The sequence below is a fragment of the Parasteatoda tepidariorum genome, chromosome 10, assembly GCF_043381705.1.
Source record: "Parasteatoda tepidariorum isolate YZ-2023 chromosome 10, CAS_Ptep_4.0, whole genome shotgun sequence".
NCBI lineage: Eukaryota > Metazoa > Arthropoda > Arachnida > Araneae > Theridiidae > Parasteatoda > Parasteatoda tepidariorum.
In genome coordinates, this window is record NC_092213.1 from 2541669 (window position 1) to 2561424 (window position 19756).

A 19756-nucleotide genomic window follows, 5' to 3' on the forward strand; every position below is an offset into this window, starting at 1 on the left:
CCATTTTTGTACAAGCAGCAAATTTTGAGTTTGATTTAAAAAGAATTTTAAGATATCTTAGATTTTAAACATCTAGGCTTTAGTAGCAATTATTACTTGTATAGTATTAAAAAGTTTTCTTTTTAATACTTAATGTATTTGGGAATTAAAAAGACAATTTTTGTATTTCATTTAAGAGAAAAAAAAACATGCCAAATGATTTGAGGTTTTGGCACATACGAAGGAAATGCAGCCGCCATACAAAATACAAAAAGGCACAACAGTTGAATTGAAGGGTGGGAATTCTAAATATATGATTTAAAACGAAAATCTACTCTCGTTGTTTACAATAGAGTGTTTCTGGTAAACAGGCACAATAATGTGTAAACCACTTTTGCTTGTGTTGTTAGACTGGAAACAAAAGCTGATACAACATGTTAAGTTAATAAAAATGACAAAAGCATTGCAATTTATTATCTGCACTACCTAAAACTTTTGCCTACCATAAAAAAATCACATGCTATAGGTAATAATAGTTTTCTTTTTAATTTAGAAGATAAAATGTGTGAATCGTTTTATCCAAAGAGTTAATACAGAAGAACAAAAATAATGGAGTTAACTTTTAAAAAAAATCACACAATAAGGAGTTAATTTTTGTATATCGAAGAGGCAATGCTAAATTATTTAATATAAACACATATGCGAAATTATTTACAATTATGCTGTGATATAAATCACTAATTTGCTTACGATGCGATAAATAAAATTCTGAACACTTTTTTGATTAATAATTGTTTTAAAACACTCGCATTTATCGGACACTTTTTCTCTACGGCTTTTGCGCTTGCATTAAAAAAACACACGTACAAAATATTTCTATAAAAAGGTTGAGCTTGATCAGCTACCCGATATACTGTCTGCCTTTGTGTATGGATCCCGCCAGAGGGCATATCAGGCAACCGTAATTTCCTAGCTATGCAGTAAGAAAACTGTAACTTTAACTGTTGCTTAAGTTAGGCACGAGCAAGATGCACTGACGGAAACGCGATCTCGTTTTAAAATATAGTGCATTTTATTTTTTTTCGCAGCAGCGGGATTCAAGTTGTTCGCGATTTCCCTGTCACAGTACTATCACAAATTCGCTTCATGAAAATGCAAATACACGCTTGATTTCTTTTTATTATACTTTCAGCAAAAATAATACAACAAAGCAAGTGCAAAAGCCGCAGAGATTCTACATTTCGAACACTAATTTTTCGCGAACGTTGACACATTCGCAATTGCTAATACGCGAATACGCACTCGCTTAGTAAATGCATGATAAAAATGGACCTATCTATATGATACTTTAGATTGAAATTCACAATGCGCAAGTTTTTATAAACATTAATCCAGAATTGTTTTTGGATTTATTTTAATTCATTCAGACATTATTTTTTCTTTCCAGAGTGAGAGGAAAATTCTATAGAATAGTTTCGAGAATGTACAAATTTTACGATCAAAAATCTATAGGTGATAATTTGAGGAAACGTATTGTGATTTTCATCTACTACAACATTTACCTTCATTAACAATGCAAAACAAGTTAAAAATATTTACATTTCGAACAAAAACGAAAAAACTATTGGGACTTTAAAAGAAATACATATAATTCAGTTTATCTAGTTCATGTATAATCTGTCAATTTCAATCAATCGCAACACATATTAGAATCTTTATGCAAAAAAATAAATTTCTTAAAGAATGCCCAACACACGCCAACATACTAAATCTTATCAAAAATGGACTACAGTTATTATTTTATTCGAAAGGATTAAAGGCGCCAGAAGCCTAATCCGATCTTTCAAAAACTCTACATTTGACGCATTTAATTCCACAACACGAAGATACATCATGCAGAGTGTGTGTTATGTACGAAAACCAGTATAACAGGTAATAAGTGTTATTTTTTAATGACTCACTCAAATCATTTAGGAAGTTATTCTTTTAGCCATCTTAAACAACAGTAACTTTTACGTTTCAATTTTCAAAGTTGAATTTTATCGGGTATTTAAGAATTTGAATCACGAAGTTAGCTTTTTTTTTTAATCTATTAATAACTCTTTCACATTACAAAATTAATAATGGAAAACTCTATTCTATTGAAATAAAGCACCATTTATGACACAATTTATATATATGCAGTTTTCAATGTTTATACTATTCAGCTTAGAATAGTACGACAAAAATATTATTAATGTTTTTTTGAGACATTCAACCTTTGACACATGAAACTTAATTGACAGTTTTGGGACACTTTTTTAACTTAAAAAAATTAATTTTGGATAAAAAAAGATCAACATAAATATATAGAAATAAATAATTTTATCTTATGTAATTAGATTTAATGTTGTTAAATTCTTTCGTTTAATTGTTTTACAATCAGTTTCAAATAAATAGAGCTACATTTTTAATAAAGTTTACTTATTTTATGATTTAAAAGAGTAATTATGAGTTTTGCAGACAATTAAGTTGCTTCAGAATATTTCGAAAACACAGTTTTGCTTATAAAAATAATAGTGAGGAGAAAGATTAAAACTAATTACTTTAATTCAGATTAAATATTATTTTTGAAATCTATTTCAAATGACTGAAAATTTAGAATCAACAATTATTGGATGGTTCATTTCGTTTAGTATTAAAATCGTTATAAGCAATTAAACTATAAAGATAAAAACTTCTTTATTTAAAATCACTTAAATTTAGAGTTTTTTTTTTCTAATAAGGATTTTAGCACCAATAATTATCAGTTCTGTATTTTAGAGCACCAGATATTTTACCTAAATTAGTTTTACCCACTAAATTAATTTAAACATTTCTTGTAAGCTAATCCGCTTTTCTACTCATAAAAGATTTTATACGCTCTGCAGTTTCACTGTTGACAAGATCCGAGCTCTTCAACCCCCCCTGCTTCTGAATTCATGACGATTATAAGACGACACACTGCGACTGTAACGTTTGAAGAAATTTTTGCAGTTTTTCGTACTGTTTGGAGTTTTTCATAGAATTCAAACATTTTTATAAGGTTATTTTAAAGACTTTTTCAAATTTAAGGAGTCGCGTCATTACAGGTTTTTTTCGAGATCCACATTAATCCTTCATATTTTTCTGTTCGTGAAGTACGAAATATATTTTTCCCATAGATATTTTGAAGAACTGCGTCAATTCATAAGTAACAAGTAAAAGTAACTGTTATTTAAGATAGCATCCGTCTGAAAGTCATTGTTGGTTGCTCTTCCTAAACACTCGGGTGTTTAGTATTGTTTAAGCACTTTAGAAGGAAAATATAGTTCATTATAACAGATTTGAAACACATGTCCATCGCCTCGACAAGTATTCTCACTGATAAATGCGTATAAAGGAATTTAGGACATGAAATTTAAGGTCAGACATGTTTAAGGTTACGATCGAAGTTATTGTTTTTATTTTTTGAAATTCTCAACAAATCACACACACATACAATACTTTACAAAGAACACATAGACGCCATTTGACGAACATGACTTTTCTCTAAGTAAGCTAAGGTGTCAATTTGTTTTAAAGACAAGTGCATTATTATATAGAATGGCACTCATTCACGGTTTATGCGAAATACTTCCACATTTTTCTGCTACGCATTTTAAAACATACGGAGTGCACATTTTTTTTTTAAATATTTTTAAATATGAGGTTATGTACACATTATCATTTACACAGATTGTACAAAATGCTTTGCGGCAGTTTGTAGAAAGAAGAAATTTAAACCATTAAAAACATGAGTTGACACCTAAATTTCATGCAATGAGAAAAAATTGCTTTTGATACAAGTAAAGTGAATATTTATACATTATATATATAATATTGTATTTATATATAGATTCATATATTTATATAATATACGTCATTAATTTTTATTTACAGCAATTAAATATATGTGAAAAAGGAATGCTTTTTGGACCATTTGGGAAACTTTGTTCATATATGGATATCCAGGGAGCAGAGGACTAGTGGGGGAGAGGAGCGGCGAGGGGTCGGAAAACAGTTGAGTTTAGTTGTTTCACTGCAAGGATAAGAAATTTCAAAAGCCTTAACTTAGTTGGAAAAGATGAAATAAGTTTGTTATATTTCCATTGATTCCACTGCTAGGTATTAAATATTACTTTTCGTTAAGACAAAGAATAAAGGATTTCTGATAATAATTTTTTTTTTTTTAAAATTAAAAATACTGAAACTTTGAAGTATTTGTCTAGTACTCATAATTTAATAAAGAATATCTATTTCATTATTTGATAATTCTTAAATATTGCTTCATTCAAAAACAAAATAATGATAATTATTGGATCTAAATTGTATTTTACAACTAAAAGATAAGAAGTAGTAATAAAGAAAGTTAATTGTGTCGATTGGAACATTGCAACTTTTTATTTAAAGAATGTTTAGATTATAAAATAAATTTGAAATTATGATTGAAATTAGTTTAAATAAAAGTTGCAAATTTGAAACTTTTTAAATGATGTGAAACTTTTATTCCAGAAACTGTTACAACAGTAAGAATGAAAACATAAATTCGCATCATTTAAGAATCAAAATTAATTCATTCAATTACCACTATAAAACAAGACAAACAGGTAACAAAATTTACTAAATAATGATATGATAAAAACTAGCCTGACATAAAAAATAATTTTGTGATACATTATGAATTTTACAAAGCAATATTTTCAAAAAATAATACTTTTTTAAAATAAAGAAAATTGCTTATTTAGTAACCAATATAAATCAAACACTATTTTCAGTTGTATTCGAAACGCTTCATTTCGAGCCATGACAAAAAATATTTTACATCCATTTATGCACTAGATTTTCCACTGAGTTTCAACACATGTGGAATTTCCTTACGCACCATTCATATTCTTTAAATGGAAACTCGTAAGTTGAAACTATTCCTTCCATTCTCCATAGACATTGGTGAATCAGCAAAAGTAATATCGGGTTCGTAAAAGGTAGTTCTGTTTTGTGAACTCTCGCCGCTGATGTAGTGAGTTGAGTCAAGGTAAGGAGTTCTGCGCTTAGAGTAGTATTTACTTTAATTGACCTACAGTAGGAAGTTCCTCTTTTATTTGTTAAATATCACAATTCTTTCAAAAGGGTGTCCTGAAGCGAGCACCTCTACGGGATTCTATTAGTTGAGGTGGTGATGGACGTCTTTTTGAGAAAAAATTATCTGTCTCCAAATTTATCAGATCTGAAACAGTTGTAAAAGTGGTGATGGAAGTAAAAAATATCTTTTAATTAACTGAGCAGTTGTGTAAGCTATGTTGATGGTAGAAAAAATATCTGTTTTAAAGAATGAATGATAACTCAAGTTAGAAGAAGTTGTGTTATTAAAAAAGAATGGATCACGAAAATGAAGTGTTTAATGATAGTAAAATATGTGTCGCAAATGAGTTAAATGGTTCATGTCTGAAGCAGTTGTGCTGTGGTAGGAAATGGGATATAAAATAAAAAAATGGTGGATTATAGTGAAAATAGCTTCATTAAATTTCAGAATTGAAATAACTGCCTTCATAAAAAATAGTGGAAAAATGAAAATGAATAATGATTATTTCAGAAAAAAATATCTGTCTCGTATTATTTAATTACGGCTCCTGTCGGAATCAGTCGTGTTGTTTTAATAATAAAAAATATACTATGAAAGTTAAAACTGTTAATTATAGCGAGTATGATCAATTGCAGTGAAAATAATTTAGTTTGCAGTTGGAATTCAATTTTGAAACAGTTTTGTTATTCGGACCGTCATAGTGAAAAGTGTTGCTGAGTAATTAATTAATTAAAACACCCAGAATAGGAATTGTATAAAAAAAAAAAAGATTCCAGTGCAGAAAAAATACCACTCAGGGCGATTTTTGAATTCGAACATTGGAACGAAAGAGTTATATTTTATTTAAAGTTCCTCTAATACGCTTTTTTTAAATTCAAAATTAGTTCTGAAATAATTTTGTCATTAAATAAATCTGAATTAAGATTATAAAATGAATAAAGTGAATTATGCACGCAGTCATTGCTTTTAAAAAAGTAGATTTTTTTAAAAAATTTATAAGAGAAATTAAAATGTTAAAAAATAGTATATATTGATAATTCAGTTAAAGGTTTTTAGATTGGGTTGATAATTCATTGAATTTTTATAATTCCAATAAATCTTATAATTCTCTAAAAGCATTCTCGAATAATACTTCAATAATTGGATGTGTTCGCTTTGCGAATACACTATAGGCATAAATTAAGATCAACAGAGATATGAATCAATAAGAGAGTAATAGAGAATACTATATTTAATTTGATACTATATAGTAATAATGCTTACGAGTACTTAAAGAATAAAGTTTTATTTTCTGAAGCATAAATGCAAGCAAAAATGTTCTATAAGGGTATGCAAAAACTATTTTAAGGACGTCAAAATGTTCCAATTCATAAGTGTATGTAAAAATAATCGATTTCATAAATTGATGTAAAAATAATTTATTTCATAAATAGGTGAAAAAATATTTAATATCGCAGCGCGTGTAAAAAATGTTCAAAATCAATAATTAAGCAGCCAAAAAAGAACTGTTCTGATCAGGTATTTTGAGACTGATAGTTTTTTCTTGTTTTTCGATGTCCATGAGACCACCGGAATCGACCACTAATTTATTCGAAAAAATGTTATAAAACGTTGAAGATTAATGAAGGAGCAAACATCCTCGTTTTGTTTAGTTTGGAAGCAGCAACAACTTCTTTTTTTTTTCAGAAGAAAAGTCCAACAGTTTGTATTGGAAAATAAGTTCTTAATTCTCCTCTAGGTGAGTGCAGTCTTCAATTAAGCACTTATGGCTAACACAGGGCTGAAAGAGAAGAAGAAGATGTTTAAAAAGAGGCTAAAGGAAAAACACAGCGTGAATAAAAGTACAGAAATGGATATGCTCAGGGCTTTCAACCCTTTGAAAAAATGTTGGTAGCCGAAAAAATAGAAGCACCTCATCCGCTTTACCTCTTTGAAATTTCGTGGAAAACATTAAATCAAATGCTTATTAAAATACTTATTACGACATAAAATATTAGAAATTTTTCAAAATAAAATACCAAAATAATACAAATCTTCAGATGCGTAATATAAACAGATATGCGCAATTTCAAAATATTATATTTTTGCAACTAAATACGTATATTATCTTAGAATTTGCGGTTACGCTTCATAAGATTCAAGTTCGTTTTTTTTTTTTAACGCAAATTTACAAAGTAAGGAGCAATTTTGGCAATTCGTCCGAGTCTGCGGTACCCGAAAAATTTCGGAGGAAAATTCTGAAATTCTGAACTTTGCACAAAAATGACGCTATTGCTGTGAATAAAAACAAATATTTCCTCTTATTAGATATTATCATGATATAACATATTATTAGTGAGATATTATTAATGCCAGGTTAATTTCGAAAGTTAACTTTTTGATGCAGATGTTCGATTTCGTTGTGAATTTTTTACTGTGAATGACCAAAATGAGTGGTTGTTGACTATCACGTGGTCGCCTTTGGTGAAATATATACCTGGTCTAGTTAAGTGCTACTGCCCGGTATACCTTAAACCAGGGGTGTCAAACTCGCGGCCCGAGATCAAAATTTTTGCGGCCCTGTCAATATGTCCGACGCAAAGTAAAAATAAAATAGAAATATTAATTAGAATAGAAACTAGCATATAATATTATAATATACTTTATTTATAAACTATACGGATCATTTTAAATTGTACGCGCAAAAATGTAAAATTCTAATTGGCTTGCAGCACCTCTCATTCCAGGGAAACTGCATCGTATCAAAAATACGCAGAAAAAATTTCTAATCTTAGAACAGAATTTGAAACAAGGTTTAAAGATTTTAATTCTTTGGAAGACAAGTTTTGTTTGTTTTCTTCGATTTTCTCAATAAATATAGACTCAGTACCCAGTAATATGCAAATGGAAATGATTGAGATTCAGTGCGACTCAAATTTGAAGACAAAATACATTGATGTGGGTGTGCCTGAATTTTACAAATACTTACCTGCTAAGTTTGAATATACTCGAAAATTCGCATATGAAAATTTTTCCATGTTTGGAAGTACTTATCAGTGCGAGTAATTATTTTCTGTTATGAATGGAAATTAATCTCCTGTCCTAAACCGTATTAATAACGCTCACGCTGGGCCAATTTTGAAAGTAGTCTCGGCCAATAAAATTTCTCCCAAACTAGGAAAGATAGTAGCAGAGAAGAGATGTCAAATATCAAACAATAATTTTACTTTATATATATTTATTACAATGTACTATAGAAAATAAAAATATTTGTTTCCTTGAACACTAATATTTTTTTTTTTGCGGCCCACCTAAAGTTAAGCATTGTTTATTTGGCCCAAGTTAGGTTTTGAGTTTGACACCCCTGCCTTAAACTGATGTTTTTTTTAAGGTTCAGTGCCACTGCCTGGTATTTATTTAGACGGCATGCCCTACATCAATGTTTTCTTAACGTCAAGTGCCACTGCCCAGTATGCATTTAATCGGTATTTCAAACACTGATGTTTCTCCCAGCCTATCCTCAGAAGATATTAAAATATCGAATAAATGTAATGTTGTCAACGAATAAATTAATATCAAATCGGATATGGCAAATGTTACAGACATTAACCAAAGTGACTATAGGATATTGTTGACATTCGCCGGTGAAAGTCGACATTCTCTTGATTTTCGTCATTCACGGTAACAAATTCACATGGTTTTTTTTTTAAATAATTTTTTTCGGCTATTATACCCATGGATTTCAATGCAATTTTTTTAAAATGCCGATATTTTTTTAAATGAAACTATTATTGACTCAAGAATCTCTTGAACATGAAATTTTATCTTTATCTTGAATTGCGAACATGAAATTTTATCTTTAAATTTTCGAACACGTTAGTTCGAATTTGCATTGATTATCAACTTGATAAATCAAGGGTTAACTATTGCAAATCCACAATTATTTTTATGCATTTCATCATGATTTTTTAAATGATCTTTAAACACGATATTATAGCAAAACACGGAATTAGAAATTTAAGGAAAACGCGATAGTGCGAATACAAGGAAAATTAGGATTTTTTTCTCCGATAATTTTCAAAAACACGGGCAGAAACGGAAAAAATATCGTTAGGGCAACATAAATTTTAAAATATTAAAAAATTTTCAGTTATTAATTAAAACGCTAATCATATAGTCACCACTCAAAATTTACGAGTCGCTAATAGCGACCGTATTTTAGTAGCCCTAGATAAATATTTCTCAAAATAAGATCAGTATTTAAAACACCAAAGACAACAATGTTAGATTTCAAAGATTCAGAAAGAGCAGATTCCGAATTAAAATCAACAGTATTTGCAATCAAGTATGAGGAACTGAGTCGATCAAATGTGTAAATTGAGAAGTCTAAATTTAACAGCTCTATCGATGGGAGACTTGAATATGAAGGGTCGGGAGGTTAGAGAAAAATAGTTAAGAGCATTGAGTTGCTTATTATCATTTGGTGTTTAGACACTGAAGAAGGGTCTTGTTCAAAGAACAGAAACTATAGTATGTTCATTTCTGTACTTTTATTCGTGCTTTATTCACGCTGCGCTTTGCTTTAGTTATATAAGATGATTTGATTGTTAGAAAAATTTGATACATGAAATTGTTATGTTAGGCTAGATTTCAGATTAAATTGTCGCACTAAAGAGGAAGGTTACATAAGAAAAAATGAATAGAATTGATTGATAACTTGCACAAAAAGGTTATGTTAAACAAAATGATTGACTTTAGTTGTTACGTTAGGCACGAAGGTTATATTTCACAAAATGGTTAGATTTGATTGTTACATTGGATAAGGAAATTGTATTAGGCAGAATGGTTAAACTTTAGTGTTTACATGAGACAAAGAAGAATTTATTTGCAAAATAATTTGATTTGCTGTTGCAGTAAAGAAGAGGTTATGTTAGATTAAAGAATTATATTGTTATAATAGAAAAAGAGGTCAAATCGGATAAAATGATTAAATTAATTGTTGCATTAGGCAAGAAGGTTGTATTAGACAAAGTGGTTAGATCGCTACATTAGATCTTATAAGAAAAATCATTATAATTTATGCGTAAAACTAATCTCGTATTGAATGAAATCGACATTTTCAACCAAAATGATGATTGCAGATAAATTAATTTTAATAAGTATATTTATCTGAGGGGGTATAATTAAATAAGCTTAAGTTTTTTAAGTTCTAGCTTTGGAAGTTTTCCTTCTTACGAAAAATAAGCACATATTAGCATTATTTTTCAACGCTATTAATTTTTGTTTTAGATCTTGGATTCATATTTATCAAAGAATATTTACACAAGCATTAGGCATTTCTATCGTTTATTTATTCATTTACTGTTTTATGAAAATATAGAAAGAGAAAACATTATTTTAATAAGTTGCGAATATATAGTATGCGGTGTTGGCAATGGATGCCAACCATTGGTCAACTAGTATCTGGTAACTTTAAATTTTTATTAAATTGTTTTTTCCTAATATTTTTAAATCGGAGCATTGATGCGACATACTTTTATCACTGTTTAAAGTTTTGATAGTTTCTATATTACTTCTCAAAATTTCCGTTATTAATTTATGAGGCAAGATTTTATACCATAGAATATAGCCATATTGAAATGAATTACTTAAAACTACTTGTTTATGATTCATGCAAAAGCAAAGGATACTAGAGGAAGTGCACAGCTCATGTCTAATTATCAAATTTCTCCTATGAAACAGTAAAGACTTCATGTAGACTTCTGGGAAGAAAATTAAAATTTTGCATCCATTTCTTTTATTTCAATAAGGATGCAAGAATCACAAAACAAACATATACGGTACATCACCATTTAAGAGTGGCAAGATTTGGAGGGAATATTACACAAACAGAACAGTTCCTTTAGAACAGCACACTGTTAGAATTCTGAAATTGCGGTAAAATAACCGGCAGCAGTCTGTCCATCCGATTAACCATAAAGTTTATGGTTAGGTCAATTTTTTTAAGCTTTTACGGTGTTGAAAACGTTTACAATTGGTACGGGTAAAAAACCGTGAATACAAAACTACAGGGTTTGTTACCATTCACAACTTGCATAGTGTCTAAACCACAAGAATAAAACTTAAATGGATATTGGAGCTTTGCGGGTGATGCTCCATTTATGCGTGAATGATAGTTTCGTGTTGTGTTCTGATAGTCCACGAGCGATTAATTTTCAAAGTGGCCGGATCGCGCTATTAGTCAAAAATGACATCACAATGTGTGGGAAAGAAGATGGCATGTATTGGCTGGCAATTACTTAACTTTGGCTGCACATTTCATTTTCATGTGTGCTCTAATTTTATTTCATTCTTGTAAACGTTTACGTAATATCAGTATTAAGTTTAATTTCAACGACTTTTGAATGTAATAGAAATTATCTTAAAATTGTATGAATTGTAAATATCATTACTTTCGCACAATTATAATAATTAAAAGAAATATTTATTTAGTCGTATGTATTATACATTCTAAACATTTGTTACAGTGTTGTTTGTTTGCTCTAAACACTTGCTACATTGTTGTTAGTTTGTTCTAAACATTTGTTACATTACAGTTAACAATTTGAATATAATTTTTCGTATGGTTATTTGACTGTTGTGATTAAAAATGGTAAAATAACAATGAAATAAATTGCTATTTAACCATTTTTACTGAAGAATTTCTAACAATGTAAGAAGAAGTAAACAACTGCTTTACTTTTAAGAAAGTAAGTCATTGACAACTTGCTTACGCATCAACTTTATTTTTATGACGGAAAGTTTAATTTACGAAGAAATAAGAGTATAACCTATAAAATGAAACACTTTCTGCCATACAACAGAGTTGTATCAAAATGAATCGCTCTTTGACATTATGCATAATCAAATGATATCAGATGAATAGCACAGTTTCTGTTAAATTCACCAATTTATTTTCTAAGTTATTTTTTGAGAAGTAAATTTTAGATTACTTAAAAAAAATAGTAATCAAATGTAAAAGTAGTTTCTTCTTGTTTAGGACGTTTTGAGAATCCACGATCTCTTTAACTTGGTTTTAGCTATCGGCCCGACCTCGAGGCCACAACAACAAATACACAACAACTTTTAAAAAGTAAATCATTGACTTACTTGTTTACGACTCAAATTTATATTTACGATTGAAGGTCTTATTTGTGAAATAAGGCAGAATGGGGTGATAGAACCTAAATAAAAACAAACACTTTTTACAAAATGAATTACTTTTCGATATTGACTTATGCAAAGGATAAAGTGTACAGCTTTTGTTTAATTTATTATTTTCCTCAAGAAGTTAGTTTTTGGGGCAGCAAGATTAATGTTTGCTAATGTCTGCTTAAAATGTTTAAAAATTAAATGTTTAATAATCGTAATGTTTGCCTTAAAAATTTAAACGTCTGATTTGTGATTTGCGACTCAAACTTAACTTTAAGTACGAGGGTTTTATTTGTGAAATAAGGACAGGTCATGTAGAAAGGAAAAAAAAAAACAGTTGTGGAAAATGCATGATTTGTGGACATAGAGAACGTAATTATCATGAAAATGAAAGATAAGTAAAAAAGAGTCCTTCACGAGAATTAAGAATAAGAAAACCTTGGTAGTAAGAACTGAGATTTAATATCTCTCTAAATTTTAACTAGAACAACTCAGAAAATGACGCGAAGGAACATTTTATTTCAAATCGATACCAATTCGAGTTTTTGTGAACAGTTTAAATAGTGTCAGAAAACAACAACTTATAATTGAAAAAAACTTACACTAAGATCACGCGCATTCACTCCATGAATGAATTATTTTCGATTCCGAAAACAAATATCGGTGTACTTTGGATATCATCAGTACATTGTTTACAATCAGAGTACGAGTAGAGGTTAGTTTGTTGGCGCCAAAAGTTAGAAGGTTATTTATGCATTAATTTTTAAATCTCTGTGAACTGTATTAAATAATTGTATAATGTATAATTTCCATCCACTTTTTGTTATGTTAAGCCTTATTTGAATGGATCTTGATATTCTCTCCGTTCAGCGCGTATGTTTGACCTACAAACTAATTTTATTTAACGAATAGCGTATCCTAAATGAATGTTACTTACTTTATTGTATCGTAAAAATAACTTTACTGTGCTTCTTATCTTAGTGTAATAATAAATTTTTTGTTTTACTGAATATGGTGGCAATATTTCATTCCAAATAGTGTTAAAAAGCATTCTTAGGTTTTAACTAAACCAGTAAATATCTTTAGTTCCTGGTGTAGTGTAACGCTACTTTGGTGTAAAGTAATAGTCACCCTTTTGGTGTTAAGATTCACTTAAAGTTTTTTCAGTGTAGGAAACCGTTAAGATGGGTATTTCTACCCGACCGACTCGATTAAGCCTAAGCTCACCCTACTTTATCATCCAAGGCAAGCAAGCAGAGAATCTGTAATATTAAAATGAAGAGTTTGTCTTTCTGTGTGTCTCTCTTTAATAACTTCTGAACCGGTTATGCTAGTGTCGTGAAATTCAGACAGTGGATGAAAGGAGATAATTTCAGCCCCTAATCCTTAAATCGTTCAAAAATTTCAGTTATCTCGTCCTTGAATAATAGAATTTTTTCATTGCCTTAGAGCTCGATATGGATACAAATAAAATTGCAGACGAAACTTTTCCTTCCAAATATTTTGAAGATAGCATCAGTGATGTTAGCATTCTTATAATTCTCTTTAATCAAAAAAGGAGTTTATTGCACGCTCTCTAATATTTAATCTATTTATTCGCTATGTCAGATAAATTCAATTGTGAATAGTACCATAAGTGAGCTACGTCATAAAATTACTATTCCTTAAGTAATCTGAAACCACGTACTTATTTTTGTTATAATTATGCTTTTGAAATGCTTTTCTAAGAGATTAAATAACTTAAAACTAACGATAATTGGAATAAAAAGTTATGTACTGATAAGCAAACTGAATGTAGAAATAGTATTAAATCGTTTCAGAAAAAGGTTGAAAAATCACCATACTGTTATGGACGCCAATAATGGTTGATAAATTTTGGTGAAAGGCAACATCAGGGCAAAATCATGAAAGGTAGTGGTTGAAAAAAAAAAAGCTGCGTATTACAGAGCAAAATTAATAGAGAAATGATACAAATTGATTTAGGAAAAGTATAGTAAATTGCCTTGTTAATACGACCTGCGTGCGAAAGTTGAGCACTTTACGGTAGAGCAGTTTAACGAGGACCAATATCACACACCCTCGGACCCTAAGCAGGCTGATCAAAGTGGCCTCCTACACTGATCGTAGCCAGTGATGCTTGAATTCGGTGATCTGCTGGGAACCGTGTATTAACGATCAGTCCACTGTGGGACACACAAAGAGAAGGTAAAAATATCTCCCCTCTTCTTATAAGATGAAAACTGATAAAAATTTTCAGTCTGTTTTCAAACGGCATCTTGAGAACAGTTTGGAGTGGATTTTGAAAGCTCCGTGTCTCGGAAGTGACTTAATGTTAAAACTTGGAGGAAAGTGACTGCGAACGTCAAGGAAGGAGTATCTTCGAACGCTTAGATGTTACGAATGCAATTGGCTGAGTCCTCAATTTAGGACTTGTGCCCAGCAATTTAATTTGATCTGACCGAAAGTGTTTAGATTCGTATGATTAACTATAGTTGATAACCACTTTAGTATCAATAAGATACCCAAGGCAAAATTCTTGATGGTTCCATCAAAACATTTTGATGGTTCACGTTGGTTTCAGTGCGATTCATGATGGTGCAACATCATTTGATGGTCACCATCATCCAACATTTTCCATTATGCATTCATGGTTTTTGATATGCCGGCAAATTTCCATCATTCCATGATGGAAAATGCTATTTTAAGTTTGATTCTCATGAATCAACAATCCGTGATGGTTCCAACTATACATTTCCATGACGGTTTAATGGGAATAATTGTTGGTTCTCAGGAAGATACCAACAAAACAGTCTTCTTATGTTGGTTCATCATAAATCAGTCCGAATTCGTACATTGGGATGATGGCTGTTCATGATCATTTTAACATTTGATTTCTAAGAAGCTATGATGGAAATTTCTGTTGGTTCAACACGAACAAACCATCTAAACAAGCTGTTATTCTTACGTTGGCCAATCATAAATCATTTCAAATTCCTACATTGGGATGATGGTTATTTACTTTTGGTTATCTTCGAAAAATATAATGGTTCATGATGGAATTATTGATAGTTACCATCAAGTTTATGTTGGTCCCTCTATGGAAAACCATCAAAAATTTTGACTTGAGTATGTTATTTATATATATATATATATATATATATATATAGACTNAAGCAACTTTAAAAATATATGTCAATGAAAAATGAAATCAAGTTGACGCAGTTATAAAAAGTAAAAGTGAAAAACGTTAAACCAGTTATTATTATTATTATTTTTAAATTCTAATTTATTCGAAAGTTACTGCAATTTCAAGTGTTTTTTTTTTTGCGAATTCTTTCTTACTCTTTTGCTTCATTTTATATTTTGATTTGTTGTTCAAAATCTTGAAGACTTAATTTGAAATTATAAAGGTGTGAGGAACTAAAAGTTTGATGGAATAAAAAATTAGAAGTCAATTTTTTAGTTTGAGAGTCATTAACTCTTTACTTTGCGTTTTATGTTACAAATCACTTTTGATTTTCTCATTCACATCTGGGAAGTCTTGAGAATGGGTGCCTACTTTTGAGTGCTTGAGGCAAATCGACTTTTATTATAATAGTCATATTTTTTTGGAAGTCAATCAAGTTCTTATTCCAGTAATACTGTAAATTGGCTGAGATTGAAACAAAAAGTGAATGATTTTAATTTCCACTAATAATTAATATTTTTTAAAATTAAAACAGCTGTAAATAAGAGAGCTATGGTTCCTTAAAGTAAACTCGGGCTTGCATAACACTGCAAAGTTAATTTAACTTGAAATGTAGGTGACTCAACTTACTACATTTAATGGTCACTCTTGAAAGGAGATAGGTTCGCTTAGTGAATTGTAATGAAAAGAGATGGTGTTATAATACCTGCGAGCGCTGCGTAGGAATTCGACTTGGATAACTGGCGATGCAACGCTTTGCTTGGCAGTCATAGGATGGAACAAACAGCGCCATGACAGCCCTGTGGAAGTAGAGGATGAGCGGTAATGTTGCCCGTGTGAAGTGCTGGAAGTCGCCAACTTTGACTGCTCACTGGCTAGCGCAGAAAAATTAAATAGTGAAAATGTGATTTTCAAATGAACATAAACATAAAAATAAAATGTAAATAAATAGTCCTTTGTGATCGGATAAATTCATAATTTGCCAGTCGAAAAAAATAATCGTGCATAGTGCTCAAAAGAAAAAAAGAAAAAAAAAACGTTCTGAATAGACTTTTGATCTAATAATCGAATTTTTATGTAGTTCTACTCATCTTAATGGTTCGAGGGATGACTTCTATTAATGACTGTTATTTTAACAACGAAAACAGAAATAAAAACGAACTTTCTTTGAATAATATATTTTTTCTATCGATAGATCTATCGATAGAACTTCTCTTTAATTTTGATTTATTTACTAATTTTTCAATTTGCACACTGCGCATACTAAGTGTATTTATAATTACTATAAATATTTGTTTATGCAAAGTGGATGTTTAATTCTGCTACTTTAGGTTTAGAAAGTACTGTCTTATGATTTCAGATCTGTATTTTCATTATTAATAAGCTGTGGTGGACAGAACTTCTGTGAAATAAACCCAAGCTGAGAAGCACCAAACAAAGAGTGCCACGGTCACAGGTTCGGGGTTCTATCCTCGGACCGGGCAAGGTTGATTTAGCCTTTCATCCCTTCAGTGGGTCGGTAAAATGAGTACCAAGCAAGCTTGGACCCTAGAACACTGGGAGTTCAGCGTTTAGCTGACCTCCGAACCGGAACATCTGCGTCTGTACCTCAGAGCCGAAGGTCAAGACAACTGTGATGGGCACAGTTGGTCTTGGCCCTTCATGAGCTGTCGCGCCACTGATTTTCAGTTTAAAGAAACACTTTTGCTGTTTACTTTTTCTTCTTCGAAAAAAAAGGAAACACCCGTCATATAAGACAAAGGCAAATAGGTTAAGGGCAAATGGGTTAAGTTTATACATAGTTTTTATACTAGTCGAAATTATTGGACGAATGTTAAAAGATAATGTAAGGAAAAACGCGATTACACTTCAACATAATTTTTAAAATAATATTTTGAGTTTTACACTTCTCAATAGACTTAATTGTACAGTAATTACAGTAATATTAATAGGGTTGCTTACCGTTATGACTGACATACAGTTGATTAAATACAAATGACTATACACGAATATTAAGAGTATGACTAACTGTTGATTAGGGACAGCATCTTAGCAATTTAATCAATTTTAGTCATTATTAAAAAAAAAACTAAACAATTCATTGTTTAAATTTTTTAAAAAATAAAAATGAATTCTTCTAGCACGTACCCCTAGCGTAGTTCTCGTTGATATTGGACTTCTTCGTCAACTGTTTGAAAAATCTCTTCTCCAAGTTGTTGCTCTAAATTTGGAATACAAAATATAATTTAGCATAAAAGATTTTCAAATAATGAAATAGTGTATAAGAAATATCTTTATTTATAAAAACTAATTCTACAATTTATATATTACTATTTCCATCTAAAAGCAAAAATGGTTTGATGCAAGAAAATCCTTTGATTTTTATCAAAGAAATAATTTTCGATATGAACAAAAACTTAAACATTTTTTTAGAAATCTGTATAATTTTNATATATTAAAAGAAATAGTGTATTAGAAATATCTTTATTTATAAAAACTAATTCTACAATTTATATATTAATATTTCCATCTAAAAGCAAAAATGGTTTGATGCAAGAAAATCCTTTGATTTTTATCAAAGAAATAATTTTCGATATGAACAAAAACTTAAACATTTTTTTAGAAATCTGTATAATTTTTAAACGGCTGAAAAATTTGTTCATAATTAGAAATTCAAACTCAATAAGTTATACGGTAGGTACATTATTTGGTACTAATTTAAGATTATAGAGAAGGAATCGTTTACTGTAAGATAGTATTTATGCTTTTTTTTCAAATTCGACCCATTTTAGGAAAGGTATTAATCTAAAACATAATTGACGCTATTTAAACAGTGACATCATTAAATCTTATTTATACGAGTATATTTATAAAGCGTGCAGAGCGCAAAAAAGAAAAAGAAAAATAATAAACGAACCACCTTGAATAACTTTTGATTTAATGATCAGACCTTCACATTCTAAGGCTCAATCTTAATGGTTCGAGGGTGTGAAATCAAATATGCCAATTAGTTAGTGCAGACAATATTTTAATTTGTATTAGTGCAGATGATTTTAAAATATACGACTTTTTAAAATTTGATTTCTCAGCATATATGCAACTGATTTCGCTTAAATTTTGTATTTTGCCGTGTAAAATTACAGTCTTTAGAATGATGCAAAAAACTGTACATCTTACAATTAAAAAGTTTTTCCTCCTTTATTACATAAAATAACAATAAATATTTACTAAAATAAATTTTTTGCATGGAATTTTCTTTGGAAAAATGAATTTTGCAACTGTGTGTAAAACTTTTTAATTCACTGAACAAGTTCTCGAGATAGGATGAAATACCCCAAAAGCAAAATTAACATTAAGGGATCCAAACTTTGCACCATTCTCCTGACCGGAACTAAGGGACACAATATTTTCAAGATAGCAGCTACCCAAATACAAATTCGTGGAGAAAAAAAAAACGGTTATTCAAAAAAGTGCGTTTTTGTGTCTGATTCCTTAACTTAAAGCGCAAGTGATGGCTTGCATTAATTATTTAGCAAATTTGAATTCATCCCCTCTAACCATTCAGATTGAGTCCTAGAACGTCAAGATTAGATCAACAGTAATTTAGGGTGGACCGTTTATTTTTTTTACGCATCGCATGCATAAAATTTTGCGCATAACTAAAAAAAAGCAAACTATCTATAAGAGCATAAGTTTTATTTGAAATCGAATTCATATTGAAGATAACTTTATTCCCCCTTGATGATGATGATTCGACAAAACGGACATGGTTGCAACCAAAACAACCGTTTCAGTATTACTTTTTCCAGCTGTCATGACGTAAAAAATGCATGTTATAATATCTGTACAAATTATCGCAAGCATGTCAAAAGTTACAATACATAATTAACAGAATTAAGAGTCATTTTTTTGTTGAGTGACTATCTTGTAAACTAAAATTAGGACAAAGAGGATTCTATTTTGAAGAAATATCTACTCATCCAGAAATATCTAAAAATAAAATTTAGTAAAAATATAAGAAGGTTGACAAAAAAAAATGTTTTCTCCTGTTTTACTTCTTTTTAAATGCTAAAAAAAGTTTTATTTTTGAAATTGTCGAAAAGCAGATAACCCCAATCCATCTCAACTAAATTTTTATAAAGGGAAAAATAGGATAAATAAAACCACCGATACTTTTAAAACTATGAAAATTAGAATTGTAAAAATAAAATAATTTAAAATCATCATACTTAACCTTTTCATTTGTAATTGTAAATTAGTATTCACTTCAACTAAACTTTATTCCAAATTTTAAATAATAG

The 19756-nt window shown here is 29.8% G+C and overlaps 1 protein-coding gene across 11 annotated transcripts in view; it reads right to left on the reverse strand.

Moving 5' to 3' along the window:
- Positions 1-6800: 6800 nt before the first annotated feature.
- Positions 6801-19756, reverse strand: part of LOC107436973 (uncharacterized) — a 264017-nt gene continuing 251061 nt past the window's right edge. For 3 of the 11 annotated variants that reach the window (XR_011637864.1, XR_006225063.2, XR_011637862.1), the window contains 4 exons: positions 17604-17676; positions 16162-16326; positions 12227-12300; positions 6801-6878 (listed from right to left, as the gene is read on the reverse strand). Coding sequence is in view for 3 of the 11 variants with exons in the window: in XM_043041297.2 (XP_042897231.1) it covers positions 12231-12300; positions 16162-16330; positions 17604-17676 (312 nt within the window). In the remaining 8 variants the exon portion in view is untranslated. Of the gene's footprint in view, positions 6879-12226; positions 12301-16161; positions 16331-17603; positions 17677-19756 lie in introns of all 11 variants that reach the window. The other 8 variants (XR_011637863.1, XM_043041297.2, XM_043041295.2 and 5 more) reach the window with 3 other exon arrangements.